This window comes from Acipenser ruthenus, chromosome 60 (assembly GCF_902713425.1).
Source record: "Acipenser ruthenus chromosome 60, fAciRut3.2 maternal haplotype, whole genome shotgun sequence".
Classification (NCBI taxonomy): Eukaryota; Metazoa; Chordata; class Actinopteri; order Acipenseriformes; family Acipenseridae; genus Acipenser; species Acipenser ruthenus.
The window spans coordinates 3,841,743-3,866,781 of NC_081248.1; the positions used below are offsets into that span (position 1 = coordinate 3,841,743).

A 25,039-nucleotide genomic window follows, 5' to 3' on the forward strand; every position below is an offset into this window, starting at 1 on the left:
TGAAAAAAAAAAGTAAACTCTCCTAATTAGGACTTGTTATCTCCCACATAGGACTTTTTATCTCCTAATTCTTTTAAATTATTATTATTATTAGTTTATTTAGCAGACGCCTTTATCCAAGGCGACTTACAGAGACTAGGGTGTGTGAACTATGCATCAGCTGCAGAGTCACTTACAACTACGTCTCACCCGAAAGACGGAGCACAAGGAGGTGAAGTGACTTGCTCAGGGTCACACAATGAGTCAGTGGCTGAGGTGGGATTTGAACCGGGGACCTCCTGGTTACAAGCCCTTTTCTTTAACCACTGGACCACACAGCTTTTCTTTAACAACCTTTTCTTTAACCACTGGACCACTGGACCACACAGACCACACAAATTCCTACATATGACTTTTTAGTCCTAATTAGGAGATACGAAGCCCTACGTAGGAGATATAAAGTCCTACATAGGAGACTAACGTATTTTTCTTACTTTGCCATGGCTTTAGTAATCATTTCTGTATTATTCGGTATTTCGTGTGTGTTTTTAACCTGCCCAACAGTGGTTTTCGAGGCTGCAATGTTGCAAACTTACAGACTTTAACAATGTCGCAATGCCAGTCTGTAATGCTGCACACGCTATGTGCTGAATGAAATGCTGAGGCAAAGGTCTAATTGTCTGAGATCTGATGTCAACTAATGTTAGACATGTTTGATTGTTTAAAATATTTTCTACAGAACGAAAACTTTTTTTTTATAAGAAAACGTTTTCTTCAGAGTCAAGTTGTCGTTCATGTTTCTAAATAAGAAATACAAACTTTATGCTGTTGATTAATGATTCATTAATATTGCTAATTGAGTTAACGATATGTAACTGGGTGGCTTTTACATGTTTAAACTTAACTGTGATTATTAGCCTCTTGCTGATATTGAATGATCTCTCATTCAAACAACGCAGCTCTGCTCAGAAATCGGTCTTGTATTACTGTATTGTGACGGTGCGCTTTTGCTCTTAAAGGCAACAAACGTAATTCATTCTCTGTTTGTATTATTCTGTATCTGTTAAAATAATGTTCTTCGCCCGGGTGGCTGTGGGCAGTTGACCAGCCAGGGCAGATGCTGAAATGAGGTAACATTCGAAGCTAATTCTGCATCTGCCCACCGCAGCTGGGCACTTCACAAACTGCACGGGCATTTCAGCAACTGCCCGATTTCGACATCGGTCCATAACATTATATATATACTGTATGTATATATATATATATAATATATATATATATATATATATATATATATATATATATATATATATATATATATATATATATATATATATATATATAATGCAGATACAAGCCAAACAGATACAACAATAAAAACTAAAACACATATATACATACATGCATATTATATTATTATTATGATTATGGATAAAATGGTACCGTATTCCTTTGAATTTAGGACGTACCATCTTAAAAGATTCTTATAACAGCAGCCCTGTGTAAGGGTGCTTAATACAGGTTTGAGTCGGTTGCTGGGTAGAGAATCGTGGTCGCTGGTCGCGTTAGACAGGTGGTCACTTAATACAGTTAAATAAAAGCACAAATATCATTGGGAGGAATTTAAAGTGGTCACTTAGACCAGGAGGTCGCTAACTAAAGGTGGTCGCATGAGCAGGTTTGACTGTATATAAGTGATGGACATTGACAAAATGTTTTTGGATTCTTGTATATACCCAACATGCGCTCTGTGTGTGTGTGCGTGTCTCAGTGTGTGTCTCAGTGTGTGTCTCAGTGTGTGTGTGTGTCTGTGTGTGTGTGCGTGTCTTAGTGTGTGTGTGGTGTCTTAGTGTGTGTGTCTCAGTGTGTGTGTGTCTTAGTGTGTGTGTGATTATAATTACCCTGTCTCTATGTGTCTCTCCCTTCTGTGTGTGTCTCAGTTCTCAGTTAATATTGTGATTACAAAAAAGAATTAGCAGAATTAAAATGTTCTCTCTCTCTCTCTCTCTCTCTTTCACTCTCTCTCTTTCTTTCTCTCTCTCTCAGTTTGCCTACATCTCCCACAATCATCCTGTGACAGTTTTGATGATGACATCAGCAGCTCTTCCTCCTCCACATCTCCTGACCAATCGCAGGGCCTCTCTGTGTCTCCGGGGCGACCAGCTGACCACCCGCGGAGCTCCTCCTGCCCAGGCCCTGCCCCCTGTCCCTCAGCATCCAATCACAGCAGCGCTTCGTCGCTCTCGGCAACCGAGAGCAGTGCGCAGCCAATCACAGCCAGCCTCTCGGAGAGCGACTCCATGGCAACAGCCGGGAGAGCCAATGGGATGTTCCTGTCTGTGCCGCCGACGCCCCTCCTACCCAAGGTACCTCCCCCTTTCTCCACCCCTCCCCCTGCTTGTTGCATCCTGCTTCACACAATATTCCAGTCGGATGCACTTACTGTAAACTACACGGTAATACACAGTGTGTTTGCACTGTAACCCTGGACTGCTCTTTAACACCTGTATGTCGCCTCGGATAATAAAACTAGAATAAAATCAATGGGACTTCAGCCTGGATCCCCTCATAGCTGCTCTCGTCTCCCGCGGTTTTCTGTTCAGAGAGCAGGCGTGTGCCAAGGGCAGCAGTGAGACAAGGAGAGATGCAGTGATGGAGTTTGTGATGCTAGTGAAGGTGGTGTTCTAGATGTTGCGGTATAAGTCAGAATCTGGTCAACTTAAGTTTTACCGGTAAATGTCGACATTTATCAAGTAGGATGTTAAATGTCAGGAATTGTGAAGAAATCTATTGCGTTTACCGAAGCATGTTGGTGAAGCCGCTTGGTCAAATCCCACCTCAGCTATTGACTCACTGTGTGACCCTGAGCAAGTCACTTCACCTTCTTGTGCTCCGTCTTTCGGGTGAGACGTAATTGTAAGTGACTCTGCAGCTGATGCATAGTTCACACACCCTAGTCTCTGTAAGTCGCCTTGGATAAAGGCGTCTGCTAAATAAACTAATAATAATAACAAATAATATTTCAGAAAGACATTCGGTCATTAGTCAGTCCCAATGAGGTTGGCAGCTCTAGACCACAACAGAAAACCAAATCCAAAATACACCATGTGCAGCTCTGGGCAAAAGTATAGCATCACCCTCTATATAGAATGAACTGATTGAGCTTCATAAAGTGGAATGAAACCTGCTGAATAACGTTACATTAACATATTGAATTACATAAGGAAGTTTACAAACGAGAGGAGGCCATTCGGCCCATCTTGCTCGTTTGGTTGTTAGTAGCTTATTGATCCCAGAATCTCATCAAGCAGCTTCTTGAAGGATCCCAGGGTGTCAGCTTCAACAACATTATTATTATTATTATTATTATTATTATTATTATTATTTATTTCTTAGCAGATGCCCTTATCCAGGGCGACTTACAACTGTTACAAGATATCACATTATTTTTACATACAATTACCCATTTATACAGTTGAGTTTTTACTGGAGCAATCTAGGTAAAGTACCTTGCTCAAGGGTACAGCAGCAGTGTCACCCACCAGGGATTGAACCCACAACCCTCCGGTCAAGAGTCCAGAGCCCTCACCACTACTCCACACTGCTGCCATGAAGCTGACACCTGCTTTGTAGTATTAATATATGACGATGCAAGATAAATATCCCTCCCTCTCTCTCATCCTAACTCCCCCTCTCACTCTCTCCCTCCCTCTCTCATCCTAACCCCCCCTCACTCCCCCACTATCACCCCTCTCTGTCAGGCCCCCTCTCCCCCATCCTCTCTCCTTCGGCCCCCCCGCTCCAAGAAGTCGAAAGATTCGAAGCCGAAGCTCCGGAAGCTGAAATATCACCAGTACATCCCTCCTGACCAGAAGGGCGGGGCCGGGGGCGGGGCCATGGGCGGGACGCAGGGACACGCCCCCTCCGCCATGGACTCTGCCTACTCCCGCCTGCTCCAGCAGCAGCAGGTGTTTCTACAGCTTCAGATTCTGAGTCAACAGACCCTGGATCAGGACCAGAGCCAGAGCCAGGGGGCCGGGTCTGCTTCCACAGAGCAGGGAATCAGCAGCAGGTGAGAGATTACAATGAGATTACAGCAATTACAAATACAGTTGCAGCAGAGCCAGCTGTTTTGTTCAATTCCAATTCCAGTTACAATTATGCTGCAGTAATTAAAAAATACAAGAATAACGATTGAATTACAAGTACATGCATGACTGAACTGCAGTCGATCAGTGATAGGGTGTCATTACAATTCAATGGAAAATTAATGTGTGATGACTGTGTAGGCAACTTTAATGAATCCAGATCTGTAACACACAGTGGCCACCGGAGGGCAGTGTGTGTGCAGTGTGTGTGCTGGGAGGGCAGTGTGTGTGCAGTGTGTGTGCTGGGAGGGCAGTGTGTGTGCAGTGTGTGTGCAGGGAGGGCAGTGTGTGTGCAGGGAGGGCAGTGTGTGTGCTGGGAGGGCAGTGTGTGTACAGTGTGTGTGCTGGGAGGGCAGTGTGTGTGCAGTGTGTGTGCAGGGAGGGCAGTGTGTGTGCAGGGAGGGCAGTGTGTGTGCTGGGAGGGCAGTGTGTGTACAGTGTGTGTGCTGGGAGGGCAGTGTGTGTGCAGTGTGTGTGCAGGGAGGGCAGTGTGTGTGCAGTGTGTGTGCAGGGAGGGCAGTGTGTGTGCAGTGTGTGTGCAGGGAGGGCAGTGTGTGTGCAGTGTGTGTGCAGGGAGGGCAGTGTGTGTGCAGTGTGTGTGCAGGGAGGGCAGTGTGTGTGCAGGGAGGGCAGTGTGTGTGCTGGGAGGGCAGTGTGTGTACAGTGTGTGTGCTGGGAGGGCAGTGTGTGTGCAGTGTGTGTGCAGGGAGGGCAGTGTGTGTGCAGGGAGGGCAGTGTGTGTGCTGGGAGGGCAGTGTGTGTACAGTGTGTGTGCTGGGAGGGCAGTGTGTGTACAGTGTGTGTGCTGGGAGGGCAGTGTGTGTGTAGAGAGGGCAGTGTGTGTGCTGGGAGGGCAGTGTGTGTGCTGGGAGGGCAGTGTGTGAACAGTGTGTGTGCAGGGAGGGCAGTGTGTGTGCAGTGTGTGTGCAGGGAGGGCAGTGTGTGTGCAGTGTGTGTGCTGGGAGGGCAGTGTGTGTGCAGTGTGTGTGCTGGGAGGGCAGTGTGTGTACAGTGTGTGTGCAGTGTGTGTGCTGGGAGGGCAGTGTGTGTACAGTGTGTGTGCTGGGAGGGCAGTGTGTGTGCTGGGAGGGCAGTGTGTGTGCAGGGAGGGCAGTGTGTGTGCAGTGTGTGTGCTGGGAGGGCAGTGTGTGTGCAGTGTGTGTGCTGGGAGGGCAGTGTGTGTGCAGTGTGTGTGCTGGGAGGGCAGTGTGTATGCAGGGAGGGCAGTGTGTGTGCAGTGTGTGTGCTGGGAGGGCAGTGTGTGTGCAGGGAGGGCAGTGTGTGTGCAGGGAGGGCACTGTTGTTATTATTATTATTATTTATTTCTTAGCAGACGCCCTTATCCAGGGCGACTTACAATTGTTACAAGATATCACATTATACATTATTTCACATTATACAGATATCACATTATTTTACATACAATTACCCATTTATACAGTTGGGTTTTTACTGGAGCAATCTAGGTAAAGTACCTTGCTCAAGGGTACAACAGCAGTGTCCCCCACTGGGGATTGAACCCACAACCCTCCGGTCAAGAGTCCAGAGCCCTAACCACTACTCCACACTGCTGCCCACTGTGTGTGCAGTGTGTGTGCTGGGAGGGCAGTGTGTGTGCTGGGAGGGCAGTGTGTGTGCTGGGAGTCCTCTCTGCTCTATGCTGCTCCAGGGCAGGGCTTGTTATTGTGTATGTGTATGGGAATCAAGAAGCAGTTCAACACTTTGAATTACCCAGAAAACTGTGCTAGGAATGACACTGAACACGAATAAATAATGCAATATCAACACCCCCCCCCCCGACTCACCCCTTCTCTCTCCCTCCAATTTTCTCCCCATCTCTCCCTCCCCCCCTTTCCCCTGTCTCTCCCTCTCTCTTTCGCGTCCTCTCTTAGTAGTGAGCAGATTCTCAGCATCACCGGAGCCACGCCCACAGTCTGTCCCCGGCCCCTCCCCCTCGCCCCAGGACATGCCCCCAGTGCCTCCGGCTCTGCCTCCAAACCAGAGCCCCTCCCCTCCAACCTCGATGACCTCACGGTGAGCAAAGGAGAGTTGAGAAATAGGAGTGAGAGGAGAGGAAAGAGGAGAGAGGGGTTACAGGGAGGAAATTGTTGAAGGATATTCATATTTTGAAGTTTTAACCTTGACATTACCTGTTCATATTGTAATCATTTATCGACCACAAGTCAAATCGCTATTTCTGACGGAATTTGGGGATCTGCTATCTATATTGACAGTCAAATATGATAGGATTCTTTTATTGGGTGATTTTAACCTTCATGTTGACATTGATTCTGATTCTAACTCCTTGGAATTTGAGCTACTGGATTCCTTAGATTTTGTCCTGCATGTCAAAGGTCCTACGCATAATCGTGCCCATACTTTAAATCTGGTCATTTCTCGTGGTTCAGCTGTTAGAAATGTCTTAACGATAGCTCTCTCTATTTCTGATCATTATTATTATATGTTTATTTAGCAGACATCTTTATACAAGGCGACTTACAGAGACTAGGGTGTGTGAACTATGCATCAGCTGCAGAGTCACTTATAACAACATCTGACCCGAAAGACGGAGCACAAGGAGGTTAAGTGACTTGTTCAGGATCACACAGTGAGTCAGACAGTGAGCCGGGATTTGAAGTGACTTGCTCAGAGTCACACAGTGAGTCAGACAGTGAGCCGGGATTTGAAGTGACTTGCTCAGGATCACACAGTGAGTCAGATAGTGAGCCGGGATTTGAAGTGACTTGCTCAGGATCACACAATGAGTCAGTGGCTGAGGTGGGATTTGAAGTGACTTGCTCAGGATCACACAGTGAGTCAGACAGTGAGCCGGGATTTGAAGTGACTTGCTCAGGATCACACAGTGAGTCAGACAGTGAGCCGGGATTTGAAGTGACTTGCTCAGGATCACACAGTGAGTCAGATAGTGAGCCGGGATTTGAAGTGACTTGCTCAGGATCACACAGTGAGTCAGATAGTGAGCCGGGATTTGAAGTGACTTGCTCAGGATCACACAATGAGTCGGACAGTGAGCCGGGATTTGAAGTGACTTGCTCAGGATCACACAATGAGTCGGACAGTGAGCCGGGATTTGAAGTGACTTGCTCAGGATCACACAATGAGTCGGACAGTGAGCCGGGATTTGAAGTGACTTGCTCAGGATCACACAGTGTGTCAGACAGTGAGCCGGGATTTGAAGTGACTTGCTCAGGGTCACACAGTGAGTCAGACAGTGAGCCGGGATTTGAAGTGACTTGTTCAGGATCACACAGTGAGTCAGACAGTGAGCCGGGATTTGAAGTGACTTGCTCAGGATCACACAGTGAGTCTGACAGTGAGCCGGGATTTGAAGTGACTTGCTCAGGATCACACAGTGAGTCAGATAGTGAGCCGGGATTTGAAGTGACTTGCTCAGGATCACACAGTGAGTCAGACAGTAAGCCAGGATAGTGAGCTGCAGAGTCACTTACAACAATGTCTCACCCGAAAGACGGAGCACAAGGAGGTTAAGTGACTTGCTCAGGGTCACACAGTGAGTCAGACAGTGAGCCGGGATTTGAAGTGACTTGCTCAGGATCACACAGTGAGTCAGACAGTGAGCCGGGATTTGTTCGAGGTGAATTTGCCACTATCTACAAAGATTGTGAACCGTACAATAAAAACTTGGGTAATTCATTCTTCAACTGCTGTAAAGTGTTCTGATGTGTTGATCTCATTGCCACTCTCTGAGTCCTCATCACTAGATGAGCTGGTTAATACCTACAACACCACCGTGACTGCTATCTTAATTACTGCAGCGCCAATCAAAACTCAGACAGTGTGTTTTATAAAAGCTCACTGTGGTCTAGTGATACAACTCGTAAGATGAAATATGAGGGCCGTAAACGAGAACGGAGATGACAGGAATCTAAACTGCTCGTTCATTACATCACCTGGAAGAGCCACCTGGTTAAATATAGGAAGGCTCTGGTGTTGGCCAGATCATTATATTATTCTAATTTAATTGAAACAAATTTAAATAATCCTAGATTTCTTTTTGCTACCCTAGATAAATTAATTAATCTTTCCCCTAATAGTCCTACCCTTGACATTGTCTCCTGTCACAGCTGCAATGACTTCTTAAATTTCTTTAAAAATAAAATACTAGACATCAGATTTCCATTACACGAGAGTAGATGTTAAAACTTCATGCTGATTTGAACTCGGCTCTCGCCAAGATAAGCACCAACTAAGACGTAGCTTTACAGTAAACTAATGTGATCCATATGCGTCTCCATCCATTTACGTTTCCTTCCATATGATGATGTAGATATCCTTCTGTCTGGTGTTAATGGCTGAAGTGTAATGCTGGCTCCAGGGATCAGCTTATTTTGCCTCCCTGGCGCATCAGCACACACAACGGCTGCGATGCTGGCTCCGGGGATCAACCAAAGTGCGGCCTCCCCAGCGCATCAGCATGACAACCGTCTGGATTGAGCTAAGTAGGGTACATCTCTGGGGTTTTCAAGTGGGCACCTTCCATCCTCAGTGTTTCGTCGACTAGCCCACGACACCTCAAGAGGGCTCGACGGTGATTCTGGCGTCCCAGCATCACCCCCCTCCGTCCCCCACTCAACTCAGCCCAGCTTACTTACCTGTCCCCAGCAGGAATCTTTCCGTCTCAACCACAGCCAGTTGCTGCTCCTCTCTGCTGCTTCAGATAAGTTCTTCACTGTGCGACGCAACTCTTGGCCACTGAATCCGACGTCTCTGAGAAACCGGGTTGTAGAGTGTGCCACAAATCCTCGACAACCCACTTCCACTGGGTAAACCCGGACTCTCCATCCTCGCTGTTCCGCTTCAGTGGCTAGTTGAGCATACCGCAGTTTCTTCCTCTCATACGCCTCATCTACAGCGTCCTCCCATGGCACTGTTAACTCTACCAGGTGAACAAGGCGTGCTGATCCAGACCACAAGATAATATCTGGTCGAAGGTTAGTGGTGGCAATCTCAGGTGGAAAAATAAGCCGTTGACCAACATCTGCCAGCATATTCCAGTCTCTAGCAGCTTCCAGTTGTCCTGGGCGAGGATTGGTTTTAACACCTTTTCTTGGTGGTTGCTCTCCTGGGCGGAGGAATGTTGTCTTTTGTGTGTAATGTTTTGATGGAACAGGTGGCAACTTATTGGTCATGTTACGCTTGTCTTCCAATGCTAAGGCCAAACATCGCAGCACCTGGTCATGGCGCCAAGTAAACCGTCCTTGGCTAAGAGCCACCTTACATCCTGTCAAAATGTGCCTTAATGTTGCAGGTGATGAACACAAAGGACATGAGGGATCCTCTCCTACCCAGAGGTTTAGGTTCTGTGGTGATGGGAGAACATCATATGTTGACCTGATGAGGAAACTGATCCTGCTCTGTTCCATTGACCATAGGTCTTGCCAGCCAATCTTGCATTGTTCCACACTCTCCCATCTCATCCATTCTCCCTGTTTGGCCTGGGAAATGGCCTTTATACACCTCATCCTCTCCTCCTGCTTTTGCACCTCGTTGACTACCAGCTTCCTTCTTTGAGCTGGGGCCGCCTTGTGCCATGTAGGAGGAGTTGAACTGAAACCAAGACCCCCTCTTCCATGCTGAACTTGCCCCATGATATCACCAATTCGAAGGGCAGCCTTTGCATCTTCCACAGCTTTCTTTGCCGCCCACTTTCTTCCAGTTTTCAACACAGGTGCTGCCTCCCTTACGCATTTATCGCGTGACTCTACTAATGTCATTTCCAGTCTGACCTTGGCACACTTAAACTCCTCGGTTAGAGCAGAGACTGGTAGCTGCAGTATTCCTTTACCATAAAGTCCCACTCTGCTGAGGCAGCGTGGAACTCCCAACCATTTCCTGATGTATGAACTGATTAAAGCTTCCAGCTTCTCTACTGTTGTCAAAGAAACCTCGTACACAGTCAGTGGCCACAGCAACCTCGGCAGTAGACCAAACTGAAAGCACCAGAGTTTTAGTTTACCTGGTAGAGCGCAGCTGTCTATGCTCTTCAACCCTTCCACTGCTTGTTGTCTAACTTCTCCCACACGAACCGTGTCCTTTAGATCCCCGTCGTACCATCTCCCAAGACTCTTCACTGGCTTCTCAGACACTGTTGGTATTGCCTCACCATTAATGAAGAATGTTTTATCTACTACTTTGCCTTTAATTATAGAGATGCTCCTTGATTTAGTGGGCTTGAATTGCATTCGTGCCCATTCAATGTTATTGGTTAATTTGCCCAATAATCGATTAGTGCAGGCTACTGTTGTAGTCATGGTTGTCATGTCATCCATGTATGCTCGAATTGGTGGTAGTCGCATTCCAGAAGCCAAGCGCTCTCCTCCTACTACCCATTTTGATGTCCTAATGATTACTTCCATTGCCATGGTAAAAGCCAGTGGAGAAATGGTGCATCCTGCCATTATTCCAACCTCTAGGCATTGCCATGTAGTGCTGAATTCTGAAGTTGAAAAACTGAATTGCAAATCTCCAAAATAGGCTTTCACTAAATTTGTTATTGTCATCGGTACACTGAAAAAATCAAATGCTGCCCAAAGTAGTTCATGTGGCACTGAACCATATGCATTAGCCAAATCCAGGAATGTCACATGGAGCTCCTTCCTCTCCTTTTTAGCTGATTGAATTTGTTGCCAGATCACATTGATGTGTTCTAAGCAACCTGGGAAACCTGGAATGCCCGCTTTTTGTATTGAAGTGTCAATGAAGCAGTTCTTTAATAGGTAAGCTGACAATCTCTGAGCAATAATGCTGAAGAAAATCTTGCCTTCTACATTTAATAGGGAAATGGGACGTAACTGACTGATGCTTGTAGAATCTTTTTCTTTAGGTATAAAGACTCCACCTGCTCGGCGCCATGCTCTTGGTACAACCTGTTTTTCCCATGCCACTTTCATCAATTTCCACAGAATTCGTAGAACTCCTGAAGCACTCTTGTACACTCTGTACGGAACTCCATTAGGCCCTGGAGATGATGAAGCCCTTGCTTTTTTCACAGCTTGCTCTATTTCTTTCCACTTAGGTGCACAGTCCTCCATTTGGTATTCTGGTGGATTGATAGGTGGGATGTCTGATGGAATTGACATAGGCTCCTGCCTTTTTGAATCTGTATGTGTTTCCTCCAAATATCTCTCCAGCTCAACCTTAGATGTTTTTAGTGTGCCATTCTTCTCACTGGTGAATAACTTCTTTACAAATTTGAATGGGTCTTTATAAAAGTTAGCTCTCGCACGCTCCTTCTTTTTGTAGCGTTTCCGTAGGCGCTCAGCTCTGCGCAATGTTGCAAGCTTATCTTTTATGACCCTTTGTAAGAGATTGAGTCCCTCCTTCTGACTTTGTTCTGCTCTTCTCCATTGGTTCCTCAGCTGTCTCCTTTCTCTAACTAAGCGTTCAATCTCCTGCTGCCGTCTAGACTTTCCAGGAATAGTTTGTACTTTTTCCTTCCTTTTTTCAACTCCAAACCTCTCACTTCCATATGCGTAGATGATGTCCCCAAATTTATCCAGCTTCTTTTCAACTGTTCCACTTAATCTTTCCAATGCAACGCAGAGATCTGTGTTTACTGTGTCCCATGCAGTTTTCTCACAAGCTCTTGGCCATTTAACTCCAGGCTTGTGCCCGTTGAGGTTCTTTTCTCTCTTATGCTGGTTTGTCTGACCGGGTTCACAAGGATCATTAGGTTCATCACTAACTGTGTCCATGCAAGTCCTCCTCACATCTATGACAGGGGTGCTGATATCCTGCGAACTGTGGTTTGCTTCCTGTCGCTGGATTTCATTCGACTGACTTGACTGACTTCGTAAGAAGTACTGATCAATGCGAGGCCCTTGTCCCTTCTCCCTCAAGCATTTCATTCTCCCTTGATGAATCTTCAAACCCCTGACCGTTGTCGCCTTGCTCCAGCCGCAGACACAAACCTGGAGTTCCATGTCTTTGTTAACTGCAGATCTTGAACTACTCTTTTGTGAAGTACTCTCCATACTCATATCCGTTTCCGTTCCTAAGTCGTTAACCGTGTTGTCCAACGTTGAGTCATCTTCCGCCCCCGCTCTCGCAGACTCTAGGGGTATTTTTCTCTTTAATTTCTTAGAAGCCTTGGGCGGGTGTCTCCAGCATCCTGTAAACACAGAGCTGGATACTGCCGACAAGGGTAGCTAACCCTTGCCAGCCCCAATGGGTCTCTTTCCTCCTGTCAGCTGTCTCTCCAGGCTGTCACGAGGTCTTTCCCTTGTTGCCAGCTGCACTATTCACAGCAGTCACTGGACGTATCCAGATCTTCATGATTTCCATTACACGAGAGTAGATGTTAAAACTTCATGCTGATTTGAACTCGGCTCTCGCCAAGATAAGCACCAACTAAGACGTAGCTTTACAGTAAACTAATGTGATCCATATGCGTCTCCATCCATTTACGTTTCCTTCCATATGATGATGTAGATATCCTTCTGTCTGGTGTTAATGGCTGAAGTGTAATGCTGGCTCCAGGGATCAGCTTATTTTGCCTCCCTGGCGCATCAGCACACACAACGGCTGCGATGCTGGCTCCGGGGATCAACCAAAGTGCGGCCTCCCCAGCGCATCAGCATGACAACCGTCTGGATTGAGCTAAGTAGGGTACATCTCTGGGGTTTTCAAGTGGGCACCTTGAGATTCCACAGACTCCTTCTATTAAGGTGGACTCTGGCAGAATTTTACCAACTACACCTATTAAGGCTACTATGGGGGCTTTTTCTTTGATTATCTTACAGGAACCGACAGAGCTAGCTCAACATATGAGAGCTACTACGTGCTCTCTTGATTCTATTCCTACAAAACTATTAAAAGATGTTCTTGGTGTTATTAATACACACATTTTAAAAATTATAAATGACTCACTTTCCTCTGGTATAGTTCCCTCAACACTTAACCCTTTGCAGTCCATTTATTAATTGCACGTCAGGTCTAATTAATTTTCACATGCGCAGTTAATTTTGGACACGCTGTTTAAAAGTATTTTTTTTCCACAGTCAAACGGGTTTAAAAGGCCCTGCATATCAACAAAGCACTCACTAGGCATCTCCAACTCACTGTGTGACCCTTTCATTCGCTTTCACATATGCTAAGAAATAAATAATAATAATAATAATAATAGTCATACATACCGATCGATCATCTCCTGATCACTCGTTTTATCACCAAACTCCTCAATAATGCGATCCAAGTCATTATTTTATTACTATAACATCTCAAAAAAGCTCTGCAAATGTCTGTGATATTCTCCGAGCGCTGATGCAGTCACAGCCAGCTTGTTTCCTTATGACCGCCCCTATCTGATGCTAGGGCCATGTATGACTATTCATGAGATACGCCCTTTTTTTTTCGGCTTGTCTCAGCTCCTGTCGCTCCCACTCGGCCATTGAATGGTTATCTCGGCTTTTTCCGGAGAAAAAACGACTAGAAACCTGTTTTTTGCATTTTTTTGATGATGTCGGACAGGATCCGACAATGGACCGGATAGGAATAATTGCAGTGTTGGACCAGGTCTGACATAGGACCACAAAGGGTTAAGGTAGCTGTGGTAAAGCCGATGCTTAAGAAACACAATTTGGACCCTAAAGTCCTCATAACTACAGGCCAATCTCCAACCTACCATTCTTAGATAAGGTTCTCTAGAGATTTGTTGCAATTCAGTTACAAACATGTCTAACTCTTAACGGTATAGTTGAAGTTTCAGTCTGGTTTTCGTGCTGCACATAGCACCGAGACGGCCCTTGTCAGAGTTGTGAATGATCTGCTGATAAGCTCTGACTCGGGCTTTCCATCAGTTTTAATTCTAGATCTAAGTGCTGCCTTTGATACTGTAGACCATTCCATCCTACTGAATCGTCTTGAAAGCACAGTAGGACTGTCTGGCCTTGTGCTATCCTGGTTCAAATCTTATCTTTCTGATAGGCTTCAGTTCATCTCTATTGGGGAGGTAAAATCGACATTATCGGAAGTTGTCTGTGGTGTTGCACAGGGCTCCTTCTAGGTCCCTTGTTGTTTTCATTATATGTGCTACCATTAGGTGACATTATCCACAGACACGGAGTGACCTTCCATTGCTATGCGGATGATACCCAGCTGTATGTGTCCCTAAAGACAGGAAATGCTGTTGCTGGGGAGTTTTACCTACTGTTGGTCTTGCAGACATTGTGTTGGAGGTCTCAGCATTATTTAATGCTCAATTCAGATAAAGCAGAGGTTAATGCTCATGGGCTCTCGGAACCAACTGAAACATGTAATAATCTCTCATTGAGTCTGAAACTAGAAATGATTTATTTATTTTATTTCATTTATATAGCACCTTAAGTCATAGACCCCAAGGTGCTTTACAGATAACATAATACACACAGCATAATAAAACATTCAAATAGCATAAGAAAGATTATAATAACAAATCTATTTTAAATAAAAGTAAATGCAATTCCAATCATGTATATTTAAAAACACAAAAAACAGTAATAGAAAGACTACAATAAAAAGGCCTGTGTACATAAATAAGTCTTCAATCTTGACTTAAAAACAGCGAGACTCCGAGCTTCTCTGACAAAAAAAGGCAGAGCGTTCCATAATGTAGGAGCCTGATAAGAAAAGTCCCTTCCTCCCATTCTATTAGTATTTACCCTCAGAATAACCAAGAGTCCTGCATCCAGAGAATTCCGTTTAGGAATTAGAACATAAGAAGAACATAAGAAAGTTTACAAACGAGAGGAGGCCATTCAGCCCATCTTGCTCGTTTGGTTGTTAGTAGCTTATTAAGAACATAAGAACATAAGAAAGTTTACAAACGAGAGGAGGCCATTCAGTCCATCTTGCTCGTTTGGTTGTTAGTAGCTTATTAAGAACATAAGAACATAAGAAAGTTTACAAACGAGAGGAGGCCATTCAGTCCATCTTGCTCGTTTGGTTGTTAGTAGCTTATAGATCCCAGAATCTCATCAAGCAGCTTCTTGAAGGATCCCAGGGTGTCAGCTTCAACAACATTACTGGGGAGTTGGTTCCAGACCCTCACAATTCTCTGTGTAAAAAAATGCCTCCTATTTTCTGTTCTGAATGCCCCTTTATCTAATCTCCATTTATGACCCCTGGTCCTTTTTTCTTTTTTCAAGTCAAAGAAGTCCCCCGGGTTGAAATTATCTATACCTTTTAGGATTTTGAATGTTTGAATCAGATCGCTGCGTAGTCTTCTTTGTTCAAGACTGAATAGATTCAATTCTTTTAGCCTGTCTGCATACGACATGCCTTTTAAACCTGGGATAATTCTGGTTGCTCTTCTTTGCACTCTTTCTAGAGCAGCAATATCCTTTTTGTAACGAGGTGACCAAAACTGAACACAATATTCTAGGTGAGGTCTTACTAATGCATTGTAGAGTTTTAACATTACTTCCCTTGATTTAAATTCAACACTTCTCACAATATATCCAAGCATCTTGTTAGCCTTTTTTATAGCTTCCCCACATTGTCTAGATGAAGACATTTCTGAGTCAACATAAACTCCTAGGTCTTTTTCATAGTTCCCTTCTTCAATTTCACTGTCTCCCATATGATATTTATAATGCACATTTTTATTGCCCGCATGCAATACTTTACACTTTTCTCTATTAAATTTCATCCCAGAATCTCATCAAGCAGCTTCTTGAAGGATCCCAGGGTGTCAGCTTGTGTATATATACATATATATATATTTATTATTATTTGTATTTTTGTTAGCGGCGCAGATCAAAGCGCTGCGTATTTATTGTTGTTTTTATAATTTAAAAACCCCGTGAGGATGCGTGGCTGATCAGCTACTGATTTATTTAACTAGCTGACAGTCACGCATCCTTACTAAACTCGTGCAGACTGTGGCCGAGGGGTAATAAGATAATTAGCAGCTAGTTAACCCCTCGGCCAGAGTATAAGAACCTGCAGCTGTCCATGCTGCGGGGGAGAGTGTACAGAGGAGAGTACGGGGAGCGGAGAGAGCGAGGAGAGAGAAAACCCATTTAAAAACAACTGCTAAGTATCGTGCTGGTGCTAAAACCAGCGCGCTTATTTGTTTCTATTTGTTTGGCCAACGCGCCTGTTTGTTTTGTGTTTTGTTCTGTTTAAATCTTTTGGTTTGTTTAGTTAATAAAACGCTGAGCGCCATTGTTTTGTTTCTGGTATTTCCTGGTCCGTGACGTCACCACACACACGCCACTCAACAAAAATACAAATAATAATAAATATATCTATAGGGGCGGGACACTCCACCACACAGCTTCAACAGCATTACTGAGGAGTTGGTTCCAGACCCTCATGTATGGGATCAACAGCTCTTGTAAATAACTGGGTGCAAATCCATTAAGGGCTTTATAAGTTAAAAATAAAATCTTGAAATCAATTCGAAACTGCACAGGAAGTCAGTGTAAGGAGGCCATGACAGGAGTAATATTTTCACCTTTTCTGGTTTTAGTTAGGATTCTTGCAGCAGCATTCTGAATAAGATGCAAGTGAGACGCCAAATACTTTGGAATCCCAGAAAAAAGTGCATTACAGTAGTCGACACACTGAAGGAAACGCGTAATTTAGAGGAGAAGCCTCGATCAAAGAAACTTTGTCATCAACTCTGTGCCAAAACTCTAAGTTTTGGTTAAACATAAAATATCAAGGTTATAATCTGTGATAAATTCACTGATCAGGGACGCTTTATTTGACAGAGATCTAACATTAAATAAAGCCAGACGGAAAACAGTATTTTCAGGAGCATGTGATTTAACGGAGTTGACAGGGATGTGTAACACATTACTAGAACACATGCCTCTGAATCTGCTGAGTGGTAATAGCAGTGAGGAACAATAAACCCAGTGAGATATTATAACTCTGATTATTTTCTGTAAACAACCTCCCCTCCCCAGTTCCTGGTTTAAATAATTTCCTGGTTTAAATAATTTACTAAATGCTTTTCAATATTAGCAGCTAATCTATTATTATTATTATTATTATTATTATTTATTTCTTAGCAGACGCCCTTATCCAGGGCGACTTACAATTGTTACAAGATATCACATTATACATTATTTCACATTATACAGATATCACATTATTTTTACATACAATTACCCATTTATACAGTTGGGTTTTTACTGGAGCAATCTAGGTAAAGTACCTTGCTCAAGGGTACAACAGCAGTGTCCTCCACTGGGGATTGAACCCACAACCCTCCAGTCAAGAGTCCAGAGCCCTAACCACTACTCCACAAAGCTAATCTACTTGCCCCTGACCTATTTAGGTGTAGTCCAGCTTTCTTGCAGTACTTAAAAGCAGCCCCAGTTATTTATAAACCACAACCCTTCTTTTACGCACCAGCCAGCCAGCCAAGTATTTATAGCCTTAATTCTACTAAAGTGATCATCCCCGTTACCAATCACAGGTCATATACTCAACAGCATGATTCTGCTTCCCGATTCTTTCAGTTTCTTAGTGCTTTGTAATTCTCTTTCAATACCAATACATTTTCTGTCCCATATATCATTTGTTCCAGCCTGTACAATTACCACAGGCTCTGTTTCATGAGCTTTTAATAAGCTGGATATTCTCGACTCAATGTCCCTGACTCTAGCACCAGGGATGCAAGTAACGACCCTGTGTAGGGGATCTTTACGACAGAAATCCCTATCGATGCATCTTAATACTGAGTCACCCATGAGCAGCACCTCCCTCCTAATTTCGCCAGTTACACGGTTCTCACAGTTCTCTGTGTCCAGTACTTTATATCTATTTGATAAGTCTATCTCATTAGTAATAGTATCTTGACCACTCAGACTTTTTGAACAGTCACCCAATCCCTACTTATTTCAAGTCCCTCAACACATCCGCAGTCTAGCAACAACTCTGCTGTGTCGCCTGCAGCAAACACATTCACAAGGCTAAGATCAGGATTATTTAAAACAGGAGTATTCACAGGATTAGGATCCCAGACACTTACAGTCTCTCCTATAGAGTCACGAACCAGCCAGGTGTTATTATCAATTTGATTAAAACTATTTTCAGTAAACTGCTCAGTTTTGTATATGTTTCTGAGAATTTCTATTTGCTTATGAAGTTTGGCAGTTTCTTGCGTTAGAGTCAGTGTAAGAAGACATTTCTGGCAGATAAAAATCTTCCTTAAAATGAATAGTATTAACCAAAGTATACGTTTCACATCTATTACAGGACATACCACACCTTTCAGAATTCACAATAGATAATATCAAACTGCTGCTGCTGGAAAAGTCTGCACCAAACAAAAAACACACATCTTTATGTTTCCAAGTTTGATAGCTTAGAACTCCAAAATGTCTGACAGTGCTACGCTGTCACCTGTAGCATAACTGTAGCAGAAACACAGATACAAAACATTCAGAATAATTTAATACAAGCCTGGCACAAGAAAGGACAACACAACACCACAGAACAGTCACAGCCAGTGTCCTTAATCTGCTGTCCTTTATCTCTGCCGCTGGCATGGAGAGTGTGGAAGTATTAGCCAAGCTTGATCACGTGATTCAAATCAGCTGCCGAGAACAGTCATCTTTGATCCTGATCTGTCATTTGAGACTTATATATTAGGGAAGTTATTAAAGTTTCTTTTTACTATTTGAGAAATATAGCCAAGCTTAGAACAATTATTTCCATAATGCATGCCTTTGTTTATCTAGAATTGATTACTCTAATGCACTTCTCTCTGGTATCCCGTTTGCAGCTTGTTCAGAATACCGCTGCTAGAATTCTAACTAAAACCAGGAAAAGTGAACATATTACCCCTGTTTTGGCCTCTTTACACTGGCTCCCTGTGTAATATAGAATTGATTTTAAGAGTTTGCTGTTAACTTACAAGGCCCTGAATGGATTAGCACCTAGTTATTTGCAGGAGTTACTGACTCCATATCTTCCAAACCGCACTCTGAGATCACAGGATGTGGGGCTGCTGGTTATTCCGAGGGTCAACAAAAGCAACACGAGGGGAAGGGCTTTTTCATGTACAGCTCCGAAATGCCTTTGTCAGGGAAGCTGGGACCGTTACAGTTTTTAAGTCAAGATGAAAACATACTTTTATAAAACAGCTTTCTTATCTTAGTGGGTTTTATGTAACTTTTAAATTTCTGCTTTTTAAACATTTTTTATATACAGTTTTTTTTAAATATGGTATTTAATATGTAGCAGCTGTGTGTGTGTGACATGCCGGGGGACCTTTATACAAAGGTATTGTGTAAATGTAAATGCTTTTTTGTAATGTACTGTACAGTGCTTTGTGATTCTTTGTATGAAAAGCGCTGTATAAATGTAATAAATAAATAAAATAAATGGCTACCAAGGGCTACAGAGGGTTCCCTAGCCACGTTGTTGATGCAGAATCACTGGGATCCTTTAAGACCTGACTTGACGAAGTTCTCTCTCCTCTCTCCCAGGTCTCTGAGCTCAGGCAGCAGTTAAGGCAGTGTGGTCTCCCCGTCTCTGGCACTAAACCAGCCCTCCTGGAGCGCCTGAAACCTCTCCAGCGATCCTGCCCCCCTCACGCCCCCCCTCCCCTCACACACAGCCCCTTCCTCACGCCCCCCACCGCCTTCGTCATCCAGTACCAGGATGTGAGAGTGGAACGAGACATGCAGGAGAGGCAGAGGAACAGGCCCCGGGAGAGGGGCGGGGCCAGGGGTGGGGCCACCCTGCTCAGCCCCACCCTCAGCGCACATGCACTCACTCCCCCCAGCATGCAGGGGGCGCTGCAGCGGTTTGGAGTGAAGGAGTCTGAGCAGAGAGGAGAGGAGAGGCAGCAGGTGAGTGTGTGTGAAATAGATCAGGATTCAAACCCAGCGTCCAGGACAGGATGCCTGGGATTTGGCTTATGATCTCTCTCTCCCCTGCCCCTTTCTCTCTCCTCTCTCTCCCCTCTCCACCCTCTCCCTCCTTCTCTACCCCCTCTCTCCTCTCTCTCCCCTCTCTCCAACCTCTCCCTCCTTCTCTACCCCCCTCCCTCACCCACCCCCTCTCCTCTCTCTCCCCTCACTCCTCTCTCTTCCTCCTTTACCCCCCTCTCCTCTCTCTCCCTCCTTCTCTACCCCCTCTCTCCTCTCTCTCCCCTCTCTCTCCTCTCTCTCCCTCCTTCCTCTACCCCCTCCCTCACCCACTCCCTCTTTCTCCTCTCTCTTCCCTCTCGCTCCCCCCCTTAAAGGGTACATAAGGACCTTTTTATTTTATTGTGTCACATGTTCCCATGTGTTGCTACAACTGTTTAAGTAAGGTGTGTATTGTTTTAATTATGCATTTATTTTTACAGTTTTACCTGTTTTAAAAAAATTTTAAATTGCATTCCCTGCCTCGAGATGGCTTCACATGTACCTACATGGACCTTTCAGAACTACATTTCCCATCATCATCCTGCTCACTGGTAAATCCACCTCAGTTACATATGTGAGCAGGAGGATGATGGGAAATGTAGTTCTGAGAGGTGCATGCAGGTAACACAATAAAATAAGACGGTCCTTATATACCCTTTAACCTCTGTTACAGGATCCTTTGGCCGAGCGGTCGCTGGTTCATGTAGTAAATTGAGGAACGACGCAGTACTGTGGTGGTAGAACAAATATGTATTTAAATCCATTCCTCTTATTCCAGGAGCACAGTATCGACAAAAACAATTGAACCTTTTGACGCCTAGGCAGAATGACCATGTTTGAGCTTGAATGTGACCTTTGTGTTTAGCGCTTGTAGTTTGGCAACCTTACATCAGAAATTAAAACCCAATATATCTATAGAAAGGCCTTTAGTAGCTGTTTCCAATGATATAATGGATTTTATTGTGAAATATCGTTTTTTTATATAAACTGCACCGTCCAAAAGATATTTGAAAAATGTATAATAATGATATCTTTAAAAACTGCCAATTTCGACCCCTTTCCAAGTTAGATATAAACAAATTATCAGCATATGACAGATGGAACGTTTTAGGAGGATTTCAAATAAAAAAAATCAGATTTCAAATATCTTCTACTATTGAGGAGCTACAAGATTTTGTCCGAGCCGTGGTCTGTATGTCAAAATTCCCCAAAACGTCCCTATTTTCAGAACTGTCAGCTAAGCAAAATATCACAAAGTACTTTAATGTATGAAAAAATCAAGGGAAAATGAAGCTGCTTTTATTAAAAGTAGTTGAAATTATTTTAAATGTGTGTGTGTATATATATATATATATATATATATATATATATATATATATATATATATATATATATATATATATATATATAATATATATATATATATATTGTAGCAACTTCATAGGCTGTGTAGAATATGCATACAGTACTTTGTAGCGGGACAGTATTTAAACAGAGACGAAATACTGTGAAGTTAATTCCAAACAGGGCGGTACCTGTTAGTGCTTTATTTACATGTCCATCCAGCATAGAATAGTCAGTGAAACAGGCAAAGGTTCATACACAATCCAGGGCTTTCAAAACAGTCCAGGTATCAAGCACAAAGAAGACAGTCAAACAATCCAAGGTCAATAACAAGTAATCCAACAATCCCAGTACTCACTTCCTGTAGCATACGGCTCTCCCCACTCTTACCACTGGTACTTGCCTGGACCTCCCTTTTTATCCCCCTGGGAACGCCCTTTTTTGATGATGTGGCATTAAAACCGGTCACTTCCTGTTTGGCAGCCATCTTGCTTCCGGTATGACTGAAGCAAGAATTTGCCATCAAGACTGCCCTAATGTATCTCCCATTTCGCACCAATCCCCTCGTTCTATCACTATATATATATATATATATATATAATATATATATATATATATATATATATAATAATTACAAGTGCATCAAAAAACACAAAGTTACATTTTTAGAGAATTTTTCATGTAAAAAAATAACAATAAATAAATAACAAATAAAACTGAACAACATTAAAAACTTACATTAGGTAATTTATTACCTGTCAAAAATATAGCAACTATTTTAAATAGCATCTTACCATACCTGCAAAGAAAACCAAAAACAAGATTAAAAACGTGAATTCTAACCCTGTGGTGGATACCGACCGTCTCGGGGGTTTCATTGACAAGCCCAGCTAGATTATCTTGGCTGTCCATTCCTTTTCAACCCAATCCATCTGCTGCTGTCTTTTTTCACTGTGTATTAGCGCTGCGATGTGTATCAGCATCAGGAGAGTGCCACATTTGGAAGCACGGCTGTTCACAAATCATACATAACGGTTTCCCGTTGCATTCAGGAGTGAAGCATGCATATTTTCTGCATCCTTCAAAACCAGCTGTTCCCTCATTTTTCTCGCGTGACGGAAGGAAACTGTTGGTGACCGCTATGTCAAAGTGAAAACAGCGATTATCCCTTAGCGGTCCTGTGGAAGGGTGGTGGGTAGTTCACTGACACACAGGAGACCCAAAAATAATTTGGGAACACCACACAGGTGCCCAGTTTTATTATGGGAGTGTAATTTCTTTTCAGCCCTCAGAGGGCGCTGTTGTCTGTGGTCTGCCTTACCAGCGATGGTACAGACAGAGCCACAACTATACCGGGAGCGGTACAGAGTACAGGTGCTCAAACACAAGAATAATCAAAAGGCGAAAGGAACAGGAAAAATAAAGCACAATAAACAAAACTACAAATGAAAGGTGCTGCGCTCGGCAGCTTCACCCCAACCGTCTCTACCCGCACGGCCCGGGTCTCCGTCCTACCCTCACGGCTCCCTCAGCCTGCTATACAAATGTTTATCGGGGCTGCCCAAGAGTTTCCCCACTACCGATAATTCTTTTTCTTTTTTTCTTCCTTTTATTGTTGTTGGGATTTCTGTCCCCGCAGTTCTCGAACCAGCGCTTCCGTACACCTAGTACGTCTCAGAGGGCAGACCTGAGGGAACAGCAGAATGTTAACTTATAGGGCCAGCAATTCCCCCAAGACCCGCCTCTCAGCCATTCAGAGAGAAGGAAAGCCCGCACACCCACTCTCCCACCTCTCCGTGTCACTGCCATGACTGACAGGCGAATATTGACGGGCTGCTGCCCTCTTCCTGCAGCACTTCGAACACATCAGAAGAGTCAGTAGAGGTCTCCCCCTGTTACAGGTCCATTTATTCAGCGTCTCAGGCGCGTCAGGTCCAATTTATTTTCACACATGCAGTTTATTTTAGACGCGATGTTCTTTGAGTGCTGGATGCAGAAGTAGCTATCTTGTTTGTTTATGTCTGTGTTATCTCTGTGGTATCGGGTCTATCTGTATTCATGAGATACACCCATTATTTTTTTTTTGGCTCCTATCGGTCTCACTCGGCCATTGAATGGTTTTCTCAGATTTTTCGACTAGAGACCTGTTTTTTACGTCTTTTTAATGATGTCGGACAGGGTCCAACATAGGACCGCAAAGGGTTAAAGGAGAACGTGGTAGGTACCAATTCTCTGGTCGGATTTGTCTACGTCGCCCATGTGTTGATTATAGTCGTGAATGGTGGCAGGCTGCCTCTCCACTGTTTGAGTCCAACAGCCCTCAGTGCTTAACAGCCTTTCTACAGTCCTCGATTCGCTGGCACTATGAAGTGATGGCAAACAAATAATGGCTCAAGCATCCCTTCACTGAGTTGCTAAATGTTCCTTTCCTTGTATGACACCATCTCATATCCCCACACTGGTTCCGACATTCCCATTGTTTATAGTCCCTCAGAAGAGTGGGAAGGTCTATGTGATTTGTGTTGCACGTACCACAAGAATTACAACCAAGCCTTTTAATTCTATCATCAAATTTGGTGACGTGTAATTATCAAACCATACATTATAGCCTTGATGGACAAGTGGCTGGACCAGTTCTAAGACTATTATTATTATTATTTAGCAGACGCCTTTATCCAAGGCAACTTACAGAGACTAGGGTGTGTGAACTATGCATCAGCTGCAGAGTCACTTACAACTATGTCTCACCCGAAAGACGGAGCACAAGGAGGTTAAGTGACTTGCTCAGGGTCACACAATGAGTCAGTGGCTGAGCTGGGATTTGAACCGAGGACCTCCTGGTTACAAGCCCTTTTCTTTAACCACTGGACCACACAGCCTCCAATACTACCTTATTCGCTAAGCCAATTACCCTACCGTCGAGTGTCAGGCCAGGTAGTCCAGGGTACTCTGTTCCCGTTACTTGGCGCCCTCACAGGTCGCGAGGGAGGTTTACCACCAAGAATCATTGTCTTTCTGTCACAAATACATACAAATCCATTAGGAATGCATAAAAAGCTATTTCAAGCATATGAAACAATGAATACTGTAAACAATGCACTTACTTGACAGTGGAAGTGCTGGGATGGGGCTCATCTGGAGCGGCTTCTTCCTCTTCATCTCTACACTCTTCCATCATTAGCTCCTCCTGCAGAGGATCCATCCCCTCGTGGTCCTCAAGGAAAAGGGTGTTGACATCCTCGAGATCAAGGGGCTTTCTGGTGGTCTTCAGGGACTCCATCAGTTTCGTGTAGCTTATTATTATTATTTATTTCTTAGCAGACGCCCTTATCCAGGACGACTTACAATTGTTACACAATATCACATTATTTTTACATACAATTACCCATTTATACAGCTGAATTTTTACTGGAGCAATCGAGGTAAAGTACCTTGCTCAAGGGTACAGCAGCAGTGTCCCCTACCAGGGATTGAACCCACAACCTGCCAGTCAAGAGTCCAGAGCCCTAACCACTACTCCACACTGCTTCTTCCAGCCATCTTTCAAACCTGCAAACTCCACACCCACCTACACACAAAACAATTCAACAGTCAATCAGTCAACCAATTAATTTTTTTATAGCACCTTATGGCAATGCCATGCCGAAGCATTTCACAGGAAAAATACAAAAAATA

At 44.0% G+C, this 25,039-nt stretch overlaps 1 protein-coding gene across 5 annotated transcripts in view; it reads left to right on the forward strand.

Moving 5' to 3' along the window:
* LOC117966731 (myocardin-like) overlaps positions 1-25,039 on the forward strand; it is a 46,428-nt gene that overhangs the window by 14,213 nt on the left and 7,176 nt on the right. For 4 of the 5 annotated variants that reach the window (XM_059018458.1, XM_059018460.1, XM_059018461.1 and 1 more), the window contains exons 5-8: positions 2,026-2,345; positions 3,741-4,051; positions 6,020-6,161; positions 19,595-19,960. In XM_059018458.1, the coding sequence (XP_058874441.1) occupies positions 2,026-2,345; positions 3,741-4,051; positions 6,020-6,161; positions 19,595-19,960 (1,139 nt within the window). The remainder of the gene's footprint in view (positions 1-2,025; positions 2,346-3,740; positions 4,052-6,019; positions 6,162-19,594; positions 19,961-25,039) is intronic. The other variant, XM_059018459.1, reaches the window with a different exon arrangement.